Below are 15,897 nucleotides of genomic sequence, written 5' to 3'. Positions count from 1 at the left end.
GTTCATATTCTTTGCACTTACAATTGCGAGTTTTCTTTAAAAAACTCTGTGATGTACATCTCATTTTTGAGTTCTTCGTAGCAGTATTATTGTCATTTGTGCAATGCATTCCTTGTGGGTTACATGATGTCCTGATTGGAGTTGTGGTATGTTAACCACGCGAGCTTTTCCTGAAACGATGGCTGCAAGGTGGTGACCAGCCCCAACTTTCTTGTTCATTTTTAAGGCGAATGCCTTTCTTGGCTCATGAGTGCCGTGCACGGAAGTTGTAGACAAAGGCTGTCTGCACTTGTATGGTAATTAAAGTAAGAAAATTTGGGTTTATGTGGGAATCCAACCTAGGCCGCCGTCTTGAGTCTAGTGAATGCACATCTTAAAAACACATCTTCGAGATATGTACAGAGACCTACGAGTAATTATGAGCATGCTAATTGCAGATATTGCAATCAAGCAAGTAACAAATTTTCTCCATTTCCGGTAAATTTCCTCCGTACTTGGCGTGCAGTCATAGTGCCATCTTGCGGCACCCACTGAAAACTCCCTCAGTACTGTGCTGGTTCCAGCAGATGGGGCAGATGGTGGACAGCACACAGGTTTCGAATTTCTGCAGGTAAAAACAAGTGCACCATGTAATTTTTTGCTTCCTTATTATGAGTAGGAGGGAATTTCATTTGCATGCCGTACAAACCTCTAGCTGTGCACCTTTGTTCAATGGTGTTAAGATCGACTCAGTGCCGACTTTGGCCTTACAGCGTGTACGTTCTACAGTTGGGTGTACTCAGGGGTAGGTTTAAGCTGTTTAACCCCACCCCATGAGATTTTTCTCTAAACACTGTTGACTAAAAACTATTCACTAAAAACTTTTCTCTAAAAACTCCGTGTATAAGTAGCTATCCCAGACAACGCAACTACATCCTCAGGACGACCTGGGGATTAATTTATGAGGGCATTGTGTTGTCCTGAGGATGTTCTCTACTTATCCTGAACAAGTCCTCAGGACATCTTCCTCTGAAGGAAGATGTCCTGAGGACGTCAGATCACGATTTATCCCAAAGAATGTGGATTATTATTTGCTTAATTGTAGGCAGTGTGCACAGGGGTTGTGAGATTTCTTTTTGCTTTTTTGTCTTGGATTCTGGCAAACAAATATTGCAAAAGTTTAGCCATGCTGAATAACCAAATATTTTTGTATTTACTCGTTGTTCTTCATGCAATCTTTTCATAGAGCGACGACCATATAACTTTTTCTGGAGTTGAATTATGCCTTTGGAATGGAAAAGCCACTCATACAAATGGTCCATAAATCTGAACAGTTCAACTACATCAGAAGCATGCAATACACAAGACCAGGCTTAAAAGACAAAGCATATTAAAATATCTCAAGGCATATTTTTTCAGTTGCAATGGTTTCCTTCATTAAATCGCTACTGTACACTATTTTTTTTAATAAACCTGCACTTTTTAAGTAATGACAGCCAACGGCTAGAGATACAGCTGCTTTTATCTAAGTTCAATGCCACAATATTGTTCAGCTGCGATAGGACGCAGCATGGACGTAACGGGCCGTTGGGCGCAACAGATTCAGCTGTCCTGTGTGTGTACCTATAGGAATCGTGAGTCAAGGTGAGACTGAGTCATGAGTTGAAATGGGCGAGTGAGCCCAGATGAGTCGTGAGTGGAAATGAGAGTGAGTTGAAATGAGTGAGTGAGCCCAGATGAATCTGAGCGAGTCGTCATAAGTGGTTGACCCGTGATGACTAGTGAGTTTGAGTGAGTCAAAGTGAGTACTTGTAATCCTAATTGAGTTTGAGTTTATGAGCTCGAGTGAGCCCAGGCCTCTCAGTGTGTTTGAGTGGGCCCGTAGGGTGACCAAACTTTTGTGAGTGGGTTTGAGTGAGCACTCGTGATTTTACCGAGGTATGAGTCGTCACCGAAACCTGACGCCGTCGGGTGCCGGCGCGGGTAGAGCCAGGCCTTCTCGGGGATGGGGGCCTTTTTGCTCAGCCAGCACAAAAGCTCCCCCGTTTGGCGGTCATTTCTTCGCGCGTCTGGCAACTTCGTGGTTAGGTGGGCAACGTTACTAGAAGTAAGTTTGTTCTAGTAATGACTAGTAATGTTGGGTGGGGAACAAACCTTGTAAGTCATATGAGGACATCAATAAGCACTACGAGGAAATAGACCTCTCCCGGCCTCCGTCATTAGACCAGGTGTTTCTGGTAAGAGAAGAAAGGCTGCGAGGCGCCTCGAATCGGAGAAGAAAGGCGGGGGGGGGGAGCCCTCGACACCCGCAAAACCGGTTCAAGGGTGCAACGTCTTGTGCTTAATTGGAGGAGACGGCGCGGAAGCCAGGGCACACGCGTTCTCGTCGGCTGCTTCCTTCGTGTGTTTTGCGGAGCTTGCAAAACACACGAAGAAAGCAGCCCGCTAATTTCGCTCGATGCCCGGTCGCCATGCACACCGCCCGCGTCATTTTTGGGTGTCATCAGCGCACCGTGAACATGACACGACCCCAATTAATGAACCACCGGTGTCCCAAGAATGCACGAATGACGTATATCCGTTGCTGGATATTCGGATGTCCGATGGACGTCGAGTTTGATCCTGGATAGGAACTGTGGACATTCCTGAGACTCCCGTGCAAACAAAAAAGGCAGCAATATGAACGTGCCACGTACGTTAACGTCGGACGTTCCGACGTCCTTCGGATGCCAGGATTAGGATGTAGTGCGAATTCAAGATATGCTCAGATCTTCGTCGAACAACCCAGTGTCTACCTTGTCATCCTCTGGACGTCCGGAAACGGATATTTCTTTAACCATTTGTGGCAGCTGCTAAAACAAATAAGGTTAAATGTACTAATTCCTTGGCATTATCAGAACACCCAAGGAACAATTAACATGCATACAACTTTCTCAAAAACAGTCATACAATCCTGCAGGCAGGCAATCCTGGAAATCTTGACAGCAGGATAATCTTCATTATTAACAGCTCTAATTAATCTGCTAACTCTAAGGCACAAAGAGGGCAACAGTAGAGCGCATGGATGCACCTCGTTACCTAACCTTTGAAGCCATGGGCCCATCCTCGTATGCCTATGTGTGGTGTTCATTGTGTTCTATTGGTGGGTGGTTAATGAGTGAAGTTTAATGAAATATTTGCGCCACGTATGCCAGCTAAGGCAGGCACAATTTAAGAAGTTCAAGTGCAAAATTCTGTTAAGTTGAAAAGCATCATTACTGTATCGAGGGGAAAAAAAATGTAGGATACAATGCTAGAAACATACTTCTGTTTCTGCTGGTATCACAGCTTTCATTAGACGTTCCCCCTCTCTCTGATCCTTACCTCTAATCCCATCGATCGTACAGTAGCTGCTGTCTCACTGCCACCACGCAAAATGATTTTGTAATCAATTTTGTCTTTTTTACCGCATTTCAAAATCTCGGGAGAGGAAAGTGTATCCTGCAGACGTCCGGACTCGGCTGTCCGTGTCTGGGCGTATTTCGTACTTCCCGTGGATATCCGGATTTGGTACGGAACTATACGGATCTTAGTGGAGCGTCGATAGCTAATCGCTGGCCGTAGTTTCATGGGCAATGGCAACAGCATCAGTTATTGCCCGCCATTTGAAACTCTTGCCGTGGACACTGGTTTTTCGAGTAGTAGTGTGGCTTATATATCGTTGATGCCTGCTGTGTGCCTCTTGGATGAGCGCCGTAGTGAATTAAAATGATGAAGCAGCGATTATATCGCATTTCTCCATGCCTAACGTGACATGTATTCGGTCATTCCAGCTCCTATAGGTGACGCGGCGGCAGTGCGACATGGCGGACGAGGCGGTGATGGCGCCGATGCCATAACGTGCGGCTCTATAAAGCAAAGCGGCTTCTTGATGTTGTGGCACCTTTGGTGCGATTTTTAGAGTCTGGATAAGCAGCAGTAAATGATTCTTGGTTATTAATAAGATCCTATGCTTAAGTTTGGCTGCATTACAGGCTCAAAATAAATTTCATGATTGTGAGCATGGAATCGCTAGTTCGCAAGTGCCGCGCGCGCAAAAACCCCGTCGGCGTTGAAACTTGCGAACTCAGCATGGTCAAGTGCGACGAGCATTTTAAAGTGTAATTTTCTGCGCGTTCACTTTTTTTTCTTTCGGCACTCACCCGAAAGCGTAAAGAAACTACTTTAATGACCCAGACAGTCTGACGCTATATTTCGCGCCTACACGAGTGCGGCCCTTACTCGCGTAAATACGGTATGCGTATTTATTGCGGGCTGATCTTATAAGGACATAGCTAAAAAAAAAAAAACCAGCAGTTGGTAACACTGGCTATGGTTCGCAGCGTAATATTACAATTACAATAGTGATCAAAATCAACTTTTTAATGTTGGACTGCATCAAGCAAACCAGAAACGTCAGAAGCCTTGAGCGTACAATTTCAACGCGTGATTGACTGATTGTTTACCTAAACAGAAAAGTTTCACCAGTGGTCTACATTTTCTAACGGAGGAATTCTGTTCGGTGGCCCTGAATGTGCACGGAGCTTTACTGCACATTTAATTGTATCCGATTATAGTCAGTCTGCAGCGTGCGTTGGTCACATATGCGGTAATAGAAGAGGCAATGTAGCTGTTGTTTGAAGCGGCAGCCATGGGGCCATTCAAGCTTTATAATACAGTCGAAATTAGCGCTCAAAATGTGTTTTTTTTTATTAGCGGGGGAAAACGCTGTGATCGAGTGAGCAGACGGCAGTTACCAAGAAGCGTTTGCAATTATTCATCCACTTTACGCACATATCCGAGGAATGAAGGTACAATTGTGAAGTTCTTGCTATTCATATCACTCTTTAGCAATCACGTCGTGGCCAGAAAACCGTGTTTAATCTAGACCAGAATGGACTGAAGCGTGATGGAAAAATCTGTTTGCTGCAAACGTCCGCCTTAAAATATAACCAATATACTCCATATCAGCTAAGTGTTTAAGCTCTGCACTGCTTTCATGCAGCTGTAATAGGCTCAGCTGGTAGCATGAACAAAACTCCGAATAGGAATGCACTGACGACACCATGTCGTGGCGTCAACAGCGTACGTCGCTGATTAACAGACGGGTCATTGTGCTGAAACTCGTTACCAATCTGCAGAATGAACTTTTTTTTAAAGCGAAATTTATTGCCCGAGGGCATCAATGACGGGTGAAGGTGTGATGAATGATGTAGTAGAGATTAAATGAATGGAAAAAGGTTAGCTGATTTGATGAAGTCCTGTAGAGAACGATGGTACGGTCCCTGCGTCCAGGCAATGTATGAAGCAGGGTTGCTTGGTGAAAGACCTGTTACCATCAGGTGCCGGATCCTTGTAGGCTTGAGAGCTGGGCGCAGTCCCACAGTAAGTGATGAATGTCGGCCTCAATGTTCTCGTGTTTACATATCGGACAGCCTGGCCGAGGAAACAATTCTCGGTACTGAGGCCACTTCCGAGTGATGGCTGGTGTGAGGGTAACCCCGACCCGGATCCTACTAAGTTCAACCTCCTCTGCACGGGTAAGACCGCGGGGAAGGGTTACCGCACACGGAGGGATGAGAGCACGTGTGCGGCGCCGGAGGAGTTCCTTTCTTGATGAAAGGAGGGTAAAATTGTCCAAATGAAGGAGCCGATGCGGTGATGAATTTGTATTCGCAAGGCGGGTCGCTAAATCTGCCTGGCTTTGATAGGTCAGAAGATCCCGTGGGACCATCTCAATACGTACTGGCTGCGGGATGCGTGCCTCGAGCCGGTGGATGTCCTGACATATCGTTGGACAGCGGCTAACACGTCGTAGCAACCGGACAACTTGAAGGGCGTCAGTGCGGATGACAACGCGGGCCTCAGAGAGCATAGTTATGTCGGCCACGGAGCAGAGTGCTTCTTGAGCTGCAACGAGCTCAGCACAAAAGGACGAAGGGGGTTCCGTAAGCTGAAACCAAGAGGTTTGATTCAGGGCAGGTCTGCACGTGCAGTAGGTAGCTGTTGTTGCTTTGCAGTGTTGTATGCTTGCGTCTACGTAGACAACAATGGATCCTTCAGGCAGGCAAGCATCTTGTTCCTCAAATATCTGACGAAGCAACGATGCCGGACGAGCAGATGTTCGTCGGCGATTATCTGTTGGCTTGTTGTCGCTGAGCTGTACAAACTTCCATGGAGAAAGAACTGGCGTTGGCGGCTGAACAATGGAGTGTGACGCTGCTTAAGTCCTCAGTGCATGCGTGGAGTGCGATAGACTGGTCTTAAGGCTGCGCGCTTCACGGCGCTGCTGCACCAGATCATCAATGGTATTGAGCTGCGCATTTTCTTGTAAAGCTATGATCGGTGTGATGCGTAGAAGGCACGTAATGGTCCTCATAGCCTCTCGGTTCACGGCTTCAAGGCGATCCCATTGGGCTGTTGTAAGATGTTGAAAATGGGCTTGATAAACAATACGTGGCTGCAGAACTGCCCTCACCAACTGCCGTGCAACGAACGAGCTTGCGTTACCAGTTTTAGGGGAAATTATTCTAATCAAACCCAAAGTCTGTATAGCTTGCCTTTTTGCCTTAGAAAGCCATGCAGTCGCTGATCCTGATTGATGAATCACTAAGCCAAGGACTTTTGCACTCGGACTTTCCTGTAGTGGGGTGCCTGATAGACAAAGACGGATTGGACTTGCAGCAAGTTTACGGCGTCCCCAGCTGTTGGCAACTGACGTGTATGTTGTTTTATGCATGGATAGCTGAAGTCCGATGGATGATGCGTAATTACAGGTAACATCCAAGGCAGATTAAACGGCAGCCTCCTGAGTACGGAGATCTTGGTGAGTACCCCACACCGTGATGTCGTCAGCGTACTAAAGAAATTTTAGGTCACGGATGTCATGTAAGCGCCAAGCCAGCGGGATGAAAGCAATATTAAATAACGTCGGCGACAATACTGATCCCTGGGGCACGCCACAGAGAGGAACAAATTATCCGACCGCTTGGCCGCTGAGGCGTATTGCAAATTTTCTGCCTTCCAAAAATGATTGGACAAAACTACGCACTCTCAGAAGGAGATGAAGCATGTCAATGGAGTTTAGAATTGCTGCATGACTGATGTTGTCATATGCCTTTTCAACGTCCATTCCTAAAACAGTACGCACATTGCGGCTGCGGGTAGATGACAAAACTGCAGATGCTAAGACAGCCAACCCGTTCTCTGTACCAACATATGGACGAAAGCCGATTTGTGCTGGGTGATAAAAACCGTGCTGCTCTAGCCACCATGACAATTGTGTGGCTAGCATTTTCGCCGCCAGCTTGCACAGCTTAGGAGTTAAGGAGATAGGTCGCAAGTTGGCAAGATCCGTCGGAGGCTTTCCTGGTTTCGGGATAGGAATCACGACAGCGGATTTCCAGCTCTCGGGTACTACGCCATCCAACCATACTTTGTTTATGGCGTCAAGTAGTTGAGGGCGTGCAGCGCTACTCAGGTTCTTGTACACCTCGTACTGAATATTGTCCGAGCCGGGCGCTGTTTTCCGTTTCGCATCATCTATTGCAGCCAGCAACTCAGGCATAGAGAATGGACACGCAATTCCATCTACGCCGACATCAGGTGGCATTTGATATACATGCGCTGGGATGCCTGCCATATTTAAACTAGCGGCTGAAGAAGGCACAGCATCGTATTTTGGGAAAAACTTTCGCGCAGCTTCTTTGGCGAAATCATCTGGCTACAAGTTAGCCGCGAAGCATGCGGTTGCCGCTGCGTCAGTCGAACGGCGACCGTGTTCCATTGTACGGAATGTTCGCCAGAGAGAGGCATTCGAGGATCTTGCAGAAAGTTGTTCACACCACTCATGCCACTGCCGTCGTGAAAGGTCACGTTCATATTTGCGTGCCTTAGCTGCAAGATAGTGCAATTGCGTACGTGCCTGCGACGAAGTAGGGTCACGCGTAGCAGCCAGCTCGGCTTGATGCGTGCCGCCCACAAGTTAAGAAGGCCGAGGCCAGGTGCCGGTCGACCAACATCAGTCCAGGTGGTAGTTGCAGCACTGTTGAGCGCTGTTTTTATGCGCTCGACAAGGATTGGCGAAGAATCTGAAGAGAGATTGTCCACACAGGAGCGAAAACTGTCCCAATTGACCACAGAACATTTGTAGCGTAAATGTCGGAAATGTGAGCTGTGAAGACCGATGATGATAGGGTGATGATCACTTCCCCAGCAGTATGGCTCCGTGTGCCAGGAGGGAGTACCCGGATCCGACCACCACGTCAAGTCTGGATCATAGGAAGCACTGCGAGTTTGACGCACTGGCCGTGTTGCTGTCCCAGGATGGTTGAGAAGCACAAATTGGACATCCGTGAAGGCGTTCCGCACACGCCTGCCACTAGGGCTTGAAGTGGGGTGCCGCCAATCCTGGTGAGAGGCGTTAAAGTCGCCTCCGACTAAAATCAGACACCCGGGGTACTGCCGACGGACACTTGTTAACCAACCAAGATTAATACGGGACGAAGCACCACCGGCTGGTCTAACGTAAAATGAAACGACCACATAGGTTCCATTCTAAAGTTTCGCAGCCACTGCCACTACCTCTTGATACGACGTGCACCAGTTTTCGAGAGCAAGGCGTACATGCGGAAAACGTGAGTCCACATACACCGCCGCCTTTCCCGGGGGAGCAGCAGTTTGTACACGATCGTCTATCATTGAAGGAGACATGTAGGCACTAAAGCCTGGAATCGATGGCAAGGCGTTTGTTTCCGGTAGCAGCATGGCCCATACCTGGAGCTTGTGAATTTGTAGTCGGGTCTTGAGCTCTCCCACCTTCGTGGAAATGCCTCTGCAGTTCCACAGCAGCACACCAGCACGACTGGAACTCGCCATTTCTAGTAACTAGCCCAAGCGCGGTAGAATCACGGACGTCAGGTTGGACCACTAGTTGACCATAAACCGGAGCAAAGAAGTCGCAGAGTTGTCCAGTGGCACTGCGGTAACCTGGGAAGAGGCGGCAGGAAATGACACTGGTGGGCGGCAGGGAGGCGATGTTGCTGCACCATTGCTGGATGTGGCGTATGATTCCGCTGCCCGTCTACGTCGAGTGAGCAGTTCCCGGTGTTGCCGGAGCTTGGTGACCTCCGCTAAAAGACGTGCGATTTGTTCGTCGACTGCGGCCATATCGTCCTGCGGTAGCTCAGGCACACTGCGCTGTTTTGTCGGCTGTTTTCGGAGGCGTTCTTTTCGCACAGTACCTTTAGAAGGCTGCTGAGCTGAAGGATCATGCGAGGTGTGCTCAGAGCGCTCCGGCCACTCGTCGTCATCCCACTGGAGAGCTGCGAACCGATTGGATGCCTGCAATGAAGTTATACTGTCTTGTATTGGCCAATTTCAGTAGAACACGTTCTTGGGCAAGTTGGCTCATAGCTTTAGTAGATGAAGCGCACAAAAACACAGCACACAGGAAAGGAAGACACAATACAGGCGCTTCTGTCTTTTGTATTCCTTTCCTGTGTGCTGTGTTTTTGTGCGCTTCATCTCCTAAAGGTATTGGTCAATGCTTAGTCATTCGACGACGAGCCTGTTGTGTTGGCTTTTGTTTTGTCGGACAGCTTGGAGATGTTATCTCGTGGTCGTCGGATTTACAAAGGCCGCATCGATAAGCCACTTTCCCTTCCGATGTACTTTCACCGTCAGCAGTGAAGGGGCAGGATTTGCGCATATGTCCAGTACGGAAGCAGTTATAGCAATATACCGCACTCGGTTTATATGGCCGAGGTCGTAAAATACAGCCATAATAGTACAGACGGGCTGGTAGTGTCAGGGGGCCTTGCAAGGTGACTATGCAAGAGCGCCCCTTTCCCATGCGTCGGGCCTGGATGACACGGTGCGTAGGACAGTACAGCTCACGCTGGAGTGCAGTTCGATCCTCAGTGGTATCGACGTTGTAGACGACGCAGCGCTGCAAGTCGGAGCCTTCAACTAAATACACTTGTACTGGCACTGAGATTTCGCTTGTCAGTGAAATACTGGTGAGCGTTTGCAGCCGTTCTACGGCAGTCAGAGTCGGAAGCCACACTGCAGTGGTGTTGGACTTTGTCCTGTTTGTGAAGCACCGAAAACCTTTGGTTCAGAGGCACGCGTCCAAGTTAGCTTGTAAAATCTTGTTCGGTATATTCGTGAGGCTTTTGTTGGCCAGTGATTTAATGGCCACTTTGTAAGAAGACGATCCGGGTGTAGGGTCCACCGAGTTCTCGATCGCAAGGCAAGTGCGCTTACCTTGCACCGCCCTATGCTCTTGGTTTTGTCGCATCTGTCTCTAGGTCCTTTTGTGTTTCCTCCTTTGCCCATAATTCTCAGCCCTTGAGCCTCGAGGAATTGGTCTGCAGTGTCGGCGAACTCTTCCAATGAACACAACTTTCTGTCGCGAATAGCGCTAGCTTTGAGCTGCAACATGCTAAAAATTGCCCTGTGACAAGCTTGTCACGCATCCCTTCAAAACTCTTTTCGTGTTTGCCATATCAAGCCACCTATAGAAATAGTTGGTCAGCCTGCAGGAAAACCGCTTAGCGGTTTCAGAATCCTCAGGTTTGGCGGTGCGAAATCGCTCACGAAAACCCTCTGCCATAAGCCTGAATCTTTGGAGGAGTGCCTTCTTGACTTTCTCGTAGTTTATGGAATCAGCAGCAGGCATTCTCCCGAACACATTCAGTGCCTCTCCGACTAAACACATGCTCAATGCCGTGGCCCATACACTACGCTCCCAGCCTTGCCCCAAAGCTATCCGCTCGAATCGTTGCAGATATACGTCCAGATCATCTCTTAATTTTGTCATCAAAAGGAGCCATCAGCTTCCTTGGACAAACTCTGGCCGTTCTAGGAGATTCTGTACTCGCTAAGGAACGCTGATCATTTTACGTGATCTCAACATATCCTCCCACGACATGCGCATGATATGGCCCCTTTAATGGAGAATACCTAAGTAATCTGCTATTTACTGATGACATTGCCTTGCTAAGTCACTCAGGATATGAACTGCAAAGCATTATAAATTAGTTAGACAGGCATATCAGAACGGTGGGTCTAAAAGTTAACATGCAGAAAACCAACGTAATGTTCAACAGTCTAGCAAGGGAACACCGGTTCACAATTGGTAGCGAGCTACTGGAAGCGGTAAGGGAATAGATCTGCTTAGGGCAGGTAGTGACAGTTATACTCCGTTTCAAACGCCATGTGCAACGCTGTCAGAGCTAGCGCTATTGTTTACGCTGCCTACATCCGCGACCAAAAAGTAGTCATTTGTGGTGAGCCAAACATAGTAAATACTTTGCCTGTAGGCTTACCACATGACACATTTATTATGATTTATTAAAACGCTGTCATTAATTTATTATCATTTATTAAAACGCTGTCGCTTTTTCGTGCCATAGACCACTCGGGCACAGAACAAGCGCGGAGTAACACGCCTTTCTTTTGAAGCGAAAAGCTTCACTACGCTAGTCAACACCGCGCTTCGCTCGAGCCGGCGTATGTCGGAGCACGAGTGACGTCACGCACGACGCAGGTGGCCGCCGCGGACTCCGTCGCGTTTTCTCTCTCTCTCGCTCCCCAGTCACACCGAGCCACAGGTGTTTCGCCACTATGCAGTGTCGCGCGTTTCCTCAATATGCAACTTTCAGTTTTCTCTTTCCTTCCCTCTTTTATTCCTTCCTTTACGGCATGGTTCGGGTGAGCCGACGGCGTTCATAGAATTCATTTGCATTGACAACTTTGCAAAGGCTGTTCATTTTCACGAAATGAAAGACGCACAACCGGCTCCGTGGTCAGTGGAGGCCTCAATCTCGCTTTCATGTACATGGCGTTGGCGTCAAATGCCTGCTTCGATTGCTTTCCGCGCACTGGATAGGCAGCGCGCCCTCCCTGCCACCCTGGGAGGTCGCGTGCAGGTTATGGTTGATCGCGAGAGATTATACGCCAAATGAACGCTGCGGCCAGATGCCGCATGTCAGCCACAACGCTGTCAGCACTAATTCATTCATTCCACATCTCTATCTCTCTCACTACGAATCAAAGCACGAATGAGGCGTCCACGTATCCAGGGGGCCAGTTATGAACCCTTCCTTTGCTCAAAGCCATCGCCGTCTAGAACATTGTCAACGCCAACGAACGCAGTGAACGCCAATATCTTTCGCTTTGGATATCCTGGATTAGTTCAGCTAATATAGATTAATTTTTTTCCCGTCCGGACTATTTCCGTACCTTTCACAGCGTTGCGCCTGATGTATAAAACGGAGTATAATCCGGATCATACTAAAAGGATAAGAATAGGGTGGAGCGCATATGGCAGGTTCACTCAGATACGAATGGCAGTTTACCAATATTCCTCAAGAGGAAAGTGTAAAAATTGAAAATTCGTTTTTGGGGAAAGGAAATGGCGCAGTATCTGTCTCACATCGGCGGACAGCTGAACCGCTCCGTAAGGGAAGGGAGTGAAAGAAGGAAGAGGCGCAGTAGTGGAGGGCTCAGGAATGGATTCGGCCACCTGGGGGATCCTGGAACTTTCCTGTCCATCTGCTTGGTCGGCTGTCCCACTCGGCACATCACTCACGTGACCTTTTCGTCCGCGCTCCGGTCTAGTAGACCGTGGCTATCGCTCCAAACAAGATGTTCAGACAAGACACCCCACCGAGGTACGGCCTCTTGGTGGGTGCACGAATAATGGCAAGGTTTCACCGCGAGATTTTAGGCGATTTTCAGTGACTAGTTAAAATTAGATTGTTTCCTCCGAAAGCGCACTGCTTCCTTCTTACAATATGGCATTTTCTTTTCGAATATGATCTCACGACACGTGTTTCGGTCAGTTAAAAACGTCGAGGCAGGGTATACAAGGCACGGGTATCCTTTTCAGAAGCTGCTGTTTCTTTGAAAAGGGGACTGGAGTCTCATTAGCTGCTGAACTCCGTAGCTCCTGCAATGCGCGACTAAGTCCTCGCACAGCAGCAAACACGAAAGGGTTCGCGCAAGTGCCAGGGAGGAGTACACAGAACGCAAAGAAATGTTTTATTTTGAACATAACGACGCTTGGCAGCTTGCTCGTGGAAACCAACGTCCACCTGCACGGGCCACAGCACCTGCACACACGCCACCCCCAAAAAGGGATACCCACCTATCCCACACTGCTGCTACGTGTGTAGAGGGTTCGCGTGCAATGTGTTCTATGGCCAAATCCACCAGTCATTGACACCAAGCGCAAGCCTGGCAATCGAACCGAACTAATGACTAGTGAAGCTGGCCGCTCGAGTGGCACTAGACTGACAACCGCTATTCCCCGTGTAGTGAAGTGTATAGAGACGAGCAATGAAATTATTCGTGTTGGGTATCTTGCAGCCATGCGCTCTCTCTCTCTCTCGCACACACATGCACACAGACAGGCACACAAGCATCCATTCACATTTGCTGACCCCGTGTCAAAATCGTGTAAAAACACTAGAAACCCCACCAATTCCCCATTTATTTCATGTTGTACACGGCAAATACAGAGCAATACAAGCACATTTAGAACGCACAGTTAAGATTAAAACCCTAATAACCGAGCAGTTAACCTACAGAAATTAAAAAAAAAAGCGTTGAACTTCGAAGGACACTGAGCGAAAATGGCCATCGAAGAGGAGTCTTCACTGATGCTTGACCCAACGGCACGATGCAAAAATTGCGCGCGACGCGAAAACCGAACGAGTGAAGACCGCAAGCTAGAAGTAACGTGGCCAGGCACCCTCAGAAAACCAGGACGCGAACTCACCTTGTTCAGGGCGGCTCCAGGATCCAGAAAACCGAAAGCGGATCGCGACTAAGCGCCGACGATTGAACGACACATGACACCCGACAAATGACTGGACGTCTTCTGGGAAGCCTCCGTGCGGGAAGCAGCAGGCGAAATTAACTTTACTGCTGTCTAATTTGTACAGAGTATGGCGATACAGACAAATGCAAAACATTGCGTCTCACAGCTCCCTAGCAGAGTATACAAAATAAAAGGTGGTCTCGGAACAAAGTGAGAACAAAGCGTTGCACAGTGAAATTACAGCCCAAAGACAGGGCAGCTTAACCAGAGACCGGCTTTCAGTGGGGCCCGATGCAAACGTAGCATGTGCACAGCCCCCGGCGTTGCAAGCAAAGCTGAACCCCGAATCACCACAGAGGCTTGGATCACCGTGGGGCAAACGTGACACAGAAAAAAAAATGTGCAGGTGGGTTGGGTGGTCAGGGACGGGATACGTACCATGAGATGGTGTCGACTGCTGATAACCGGACGGGCCGGCGATAGCAGGAACGCCGGATGCGTCCGTGGCTGCCATGGCGGTGGACGCGCTGTCCCCGGATAGCGCGGCGGCTGGGGAGGCGGCGACCACAGGTGCTATGGTCTTGTCATCGTATGGTGTTAAACTATTTGGTGACGGCTTGATGTCTACTGCAAATGACAAGTTACGAGGCGGTGTCAGCAACAGGGCCGAGAAACTTGAGGAAAACTTTGTTTACCTTGACTCATGATAGAAATGTCTGAAGGCAGTGAAGGTTGAGCAGGAAGAAGGGCAGAGTTGTCGGATGTGGACCCTGTGTAAGCAGACAGCTGTGACTCGTCCCCTACTGCTTGTGACGATGAGGCAACATCTGGGAACACTGGAACCTGAGAAGAAATAAAAAAAGGCGTATCGCAAGAACTAAGAACATGTTTGGCAATTGTTACGGGCACAGACTCTTATACGAGGAGCACAGCAGCAAGGGGCCACCTACGTTCTCGGTCGGCGTAGATTCCTCCATAACGTCCAAAGGCTGCACATCGAAGTCCGCATCGTCGCCTTCAACCGCGTTGTCCCCAATCGAGTCCTGAGTATGCTGAGAGATGCTGGCCTGAACACTTGAACCGTGACGAGCGCCTGAAGGCACGGCAGTAGACGACGCCATATTAGAAGCCCGACTCGAAGGAGACGCGGCGGGAAGGTCAGTCACGCGATCACTAGACATACTAACGTCCTCAATAATTTCGGGACTGTCGGGCACCTTGATACGCGTCGCCGGCGGAGCGTCTTCAGAGTCGCTCTTGTTGGAGTCGCTAGATGAGCGCCGCCGAGGCCGGCGGCTTTTCTTCCTTTTACTGAGCGGCGGAGATTCGGCACGCGGCGAATCCACGGGTCCAGCGTCCGCAGCACCGTCCACACTGGTGATGAGCCCACCATTCTTGTTCTCGTTGGTGTCCTCCACGAGACCCTTGACCTTCAGAATCTCGGCAGTCTTGAAAAGCGCCATGAGATCGTCCTGCGACACGTCCACCTCACCGCGGTACATGAACTCGACTATCGTCCTCAAGTCCGTGTAGCGCATGTCCTTCAGTATCACAATAGGATGCTTGCAGGGATTCTCGGCAAAAAGCGCTTGAAAAAAAGGGCTGCAGGCGGAGAGGACCATCTTGTGTGCCTTCAGCGATAGACCTTCGCACGCCAGCGTAACGTCCACCAGAGCTTCGTTAGACAGCATTTCATAGAACACGGCCAGCATGTTCGACTGGTGGTTGTTCCACTTCAGGCAGAACTGTTGGGATCCCATCGTCGTCCGAAGTGGATGCGAGGCTGCAAAGGAAAAAAAAATTGCTATACGCACCCGTAGAACAGCCATGCGGCACTCAAATCTACAACGACGCGGATCAAGCTGTAAAACTGGCTGAAAGCATAAAATCCTCAAATTCACGCCAAAATGACAAAGGAAGCCAACCCAAACGCCAGCGTCGGCGTCAAAAATTATAAACCCAATCGTAATAGAAATGGGCCTAATACTTTTGTCGCAAGTCCGTGCGGCCTGGGGATAATTAAGAATGGCGAACGCCAGGTTGACAAGACGCCACGCCTGTCTTCCGTCATT

General features: G+C 48.9%; 1 protein-coding gene across 1 annotated transcript; it reads right to left on the bottom strand.

Moving 5' to 3' along the window:
• Positions 1-542: 542 nt before the first annotated feature.
• LOC144108378 (uncharacterized) lies at positions 543-15,594 on the bottom strand. The gene is made up of 4 exons (XM_077641627.1): positions 14,776-15,594; positions 14,521-14,668; positions 14,264-14,452; positions 543-604 (listed from the first exon to the last, which is right to left on the bottom strand). The coding sequence occupies exons 1-4, from the start codon at positions 15,583-15,585 to the stop codon at positions 543-545; spliced, it is 1,209 nt and encodes a 402-aa protein (XP_077497753.1). The 5' UTR covers positions 15,586-15,594.
• Positions 15,595-15,897: the final 303 nt, after the last annotated feature.

This window comes from Amblyomma americanum, chromosome 10 (genome assembly GCF_052857255.1).
Source record: "Amblyomma americanum isolate KBUSLIRL-KWMA chromosome 10, ASM5285725v1, whole genome shotgun sequence".
Taxonomy (NCBI): Eukaryota; Metazoa; Arthropoda; class Arachnida; order Ixodida; family Ixodidae; genus Amblyomma; species Amblyomma americanum.
Note: the sequence above shows the minus strand (reverse complement) of the source record. Positions and strands in the feature narration are given on the sequence as shown.

Bases quoted from the DNA above. Each gene is read 5' to 3' on its own strand.
- LOC144108378 (XM_077641627.1), bottom strand. From the start codon at position 15,585: ATGGGATCCCAACAGTTCTGCCTGAAGTGGAACAACCACCAGTCGAAC. The intron at 14,669-14,775 runs GTAGGTGGCCCC...ATTTCTTCTCAG, and splicing joins AATCTACGCCGACCGAGAAC to GTTCCAGTGTTCCCAGATGT. The intron at 14,453-14,520 runs GTAAACAAAGTT...TGTCATTTGCAG, and splicing joins CATTTCTATCATGAGTCAAG to TAGACATCAAGCCGTCACCA.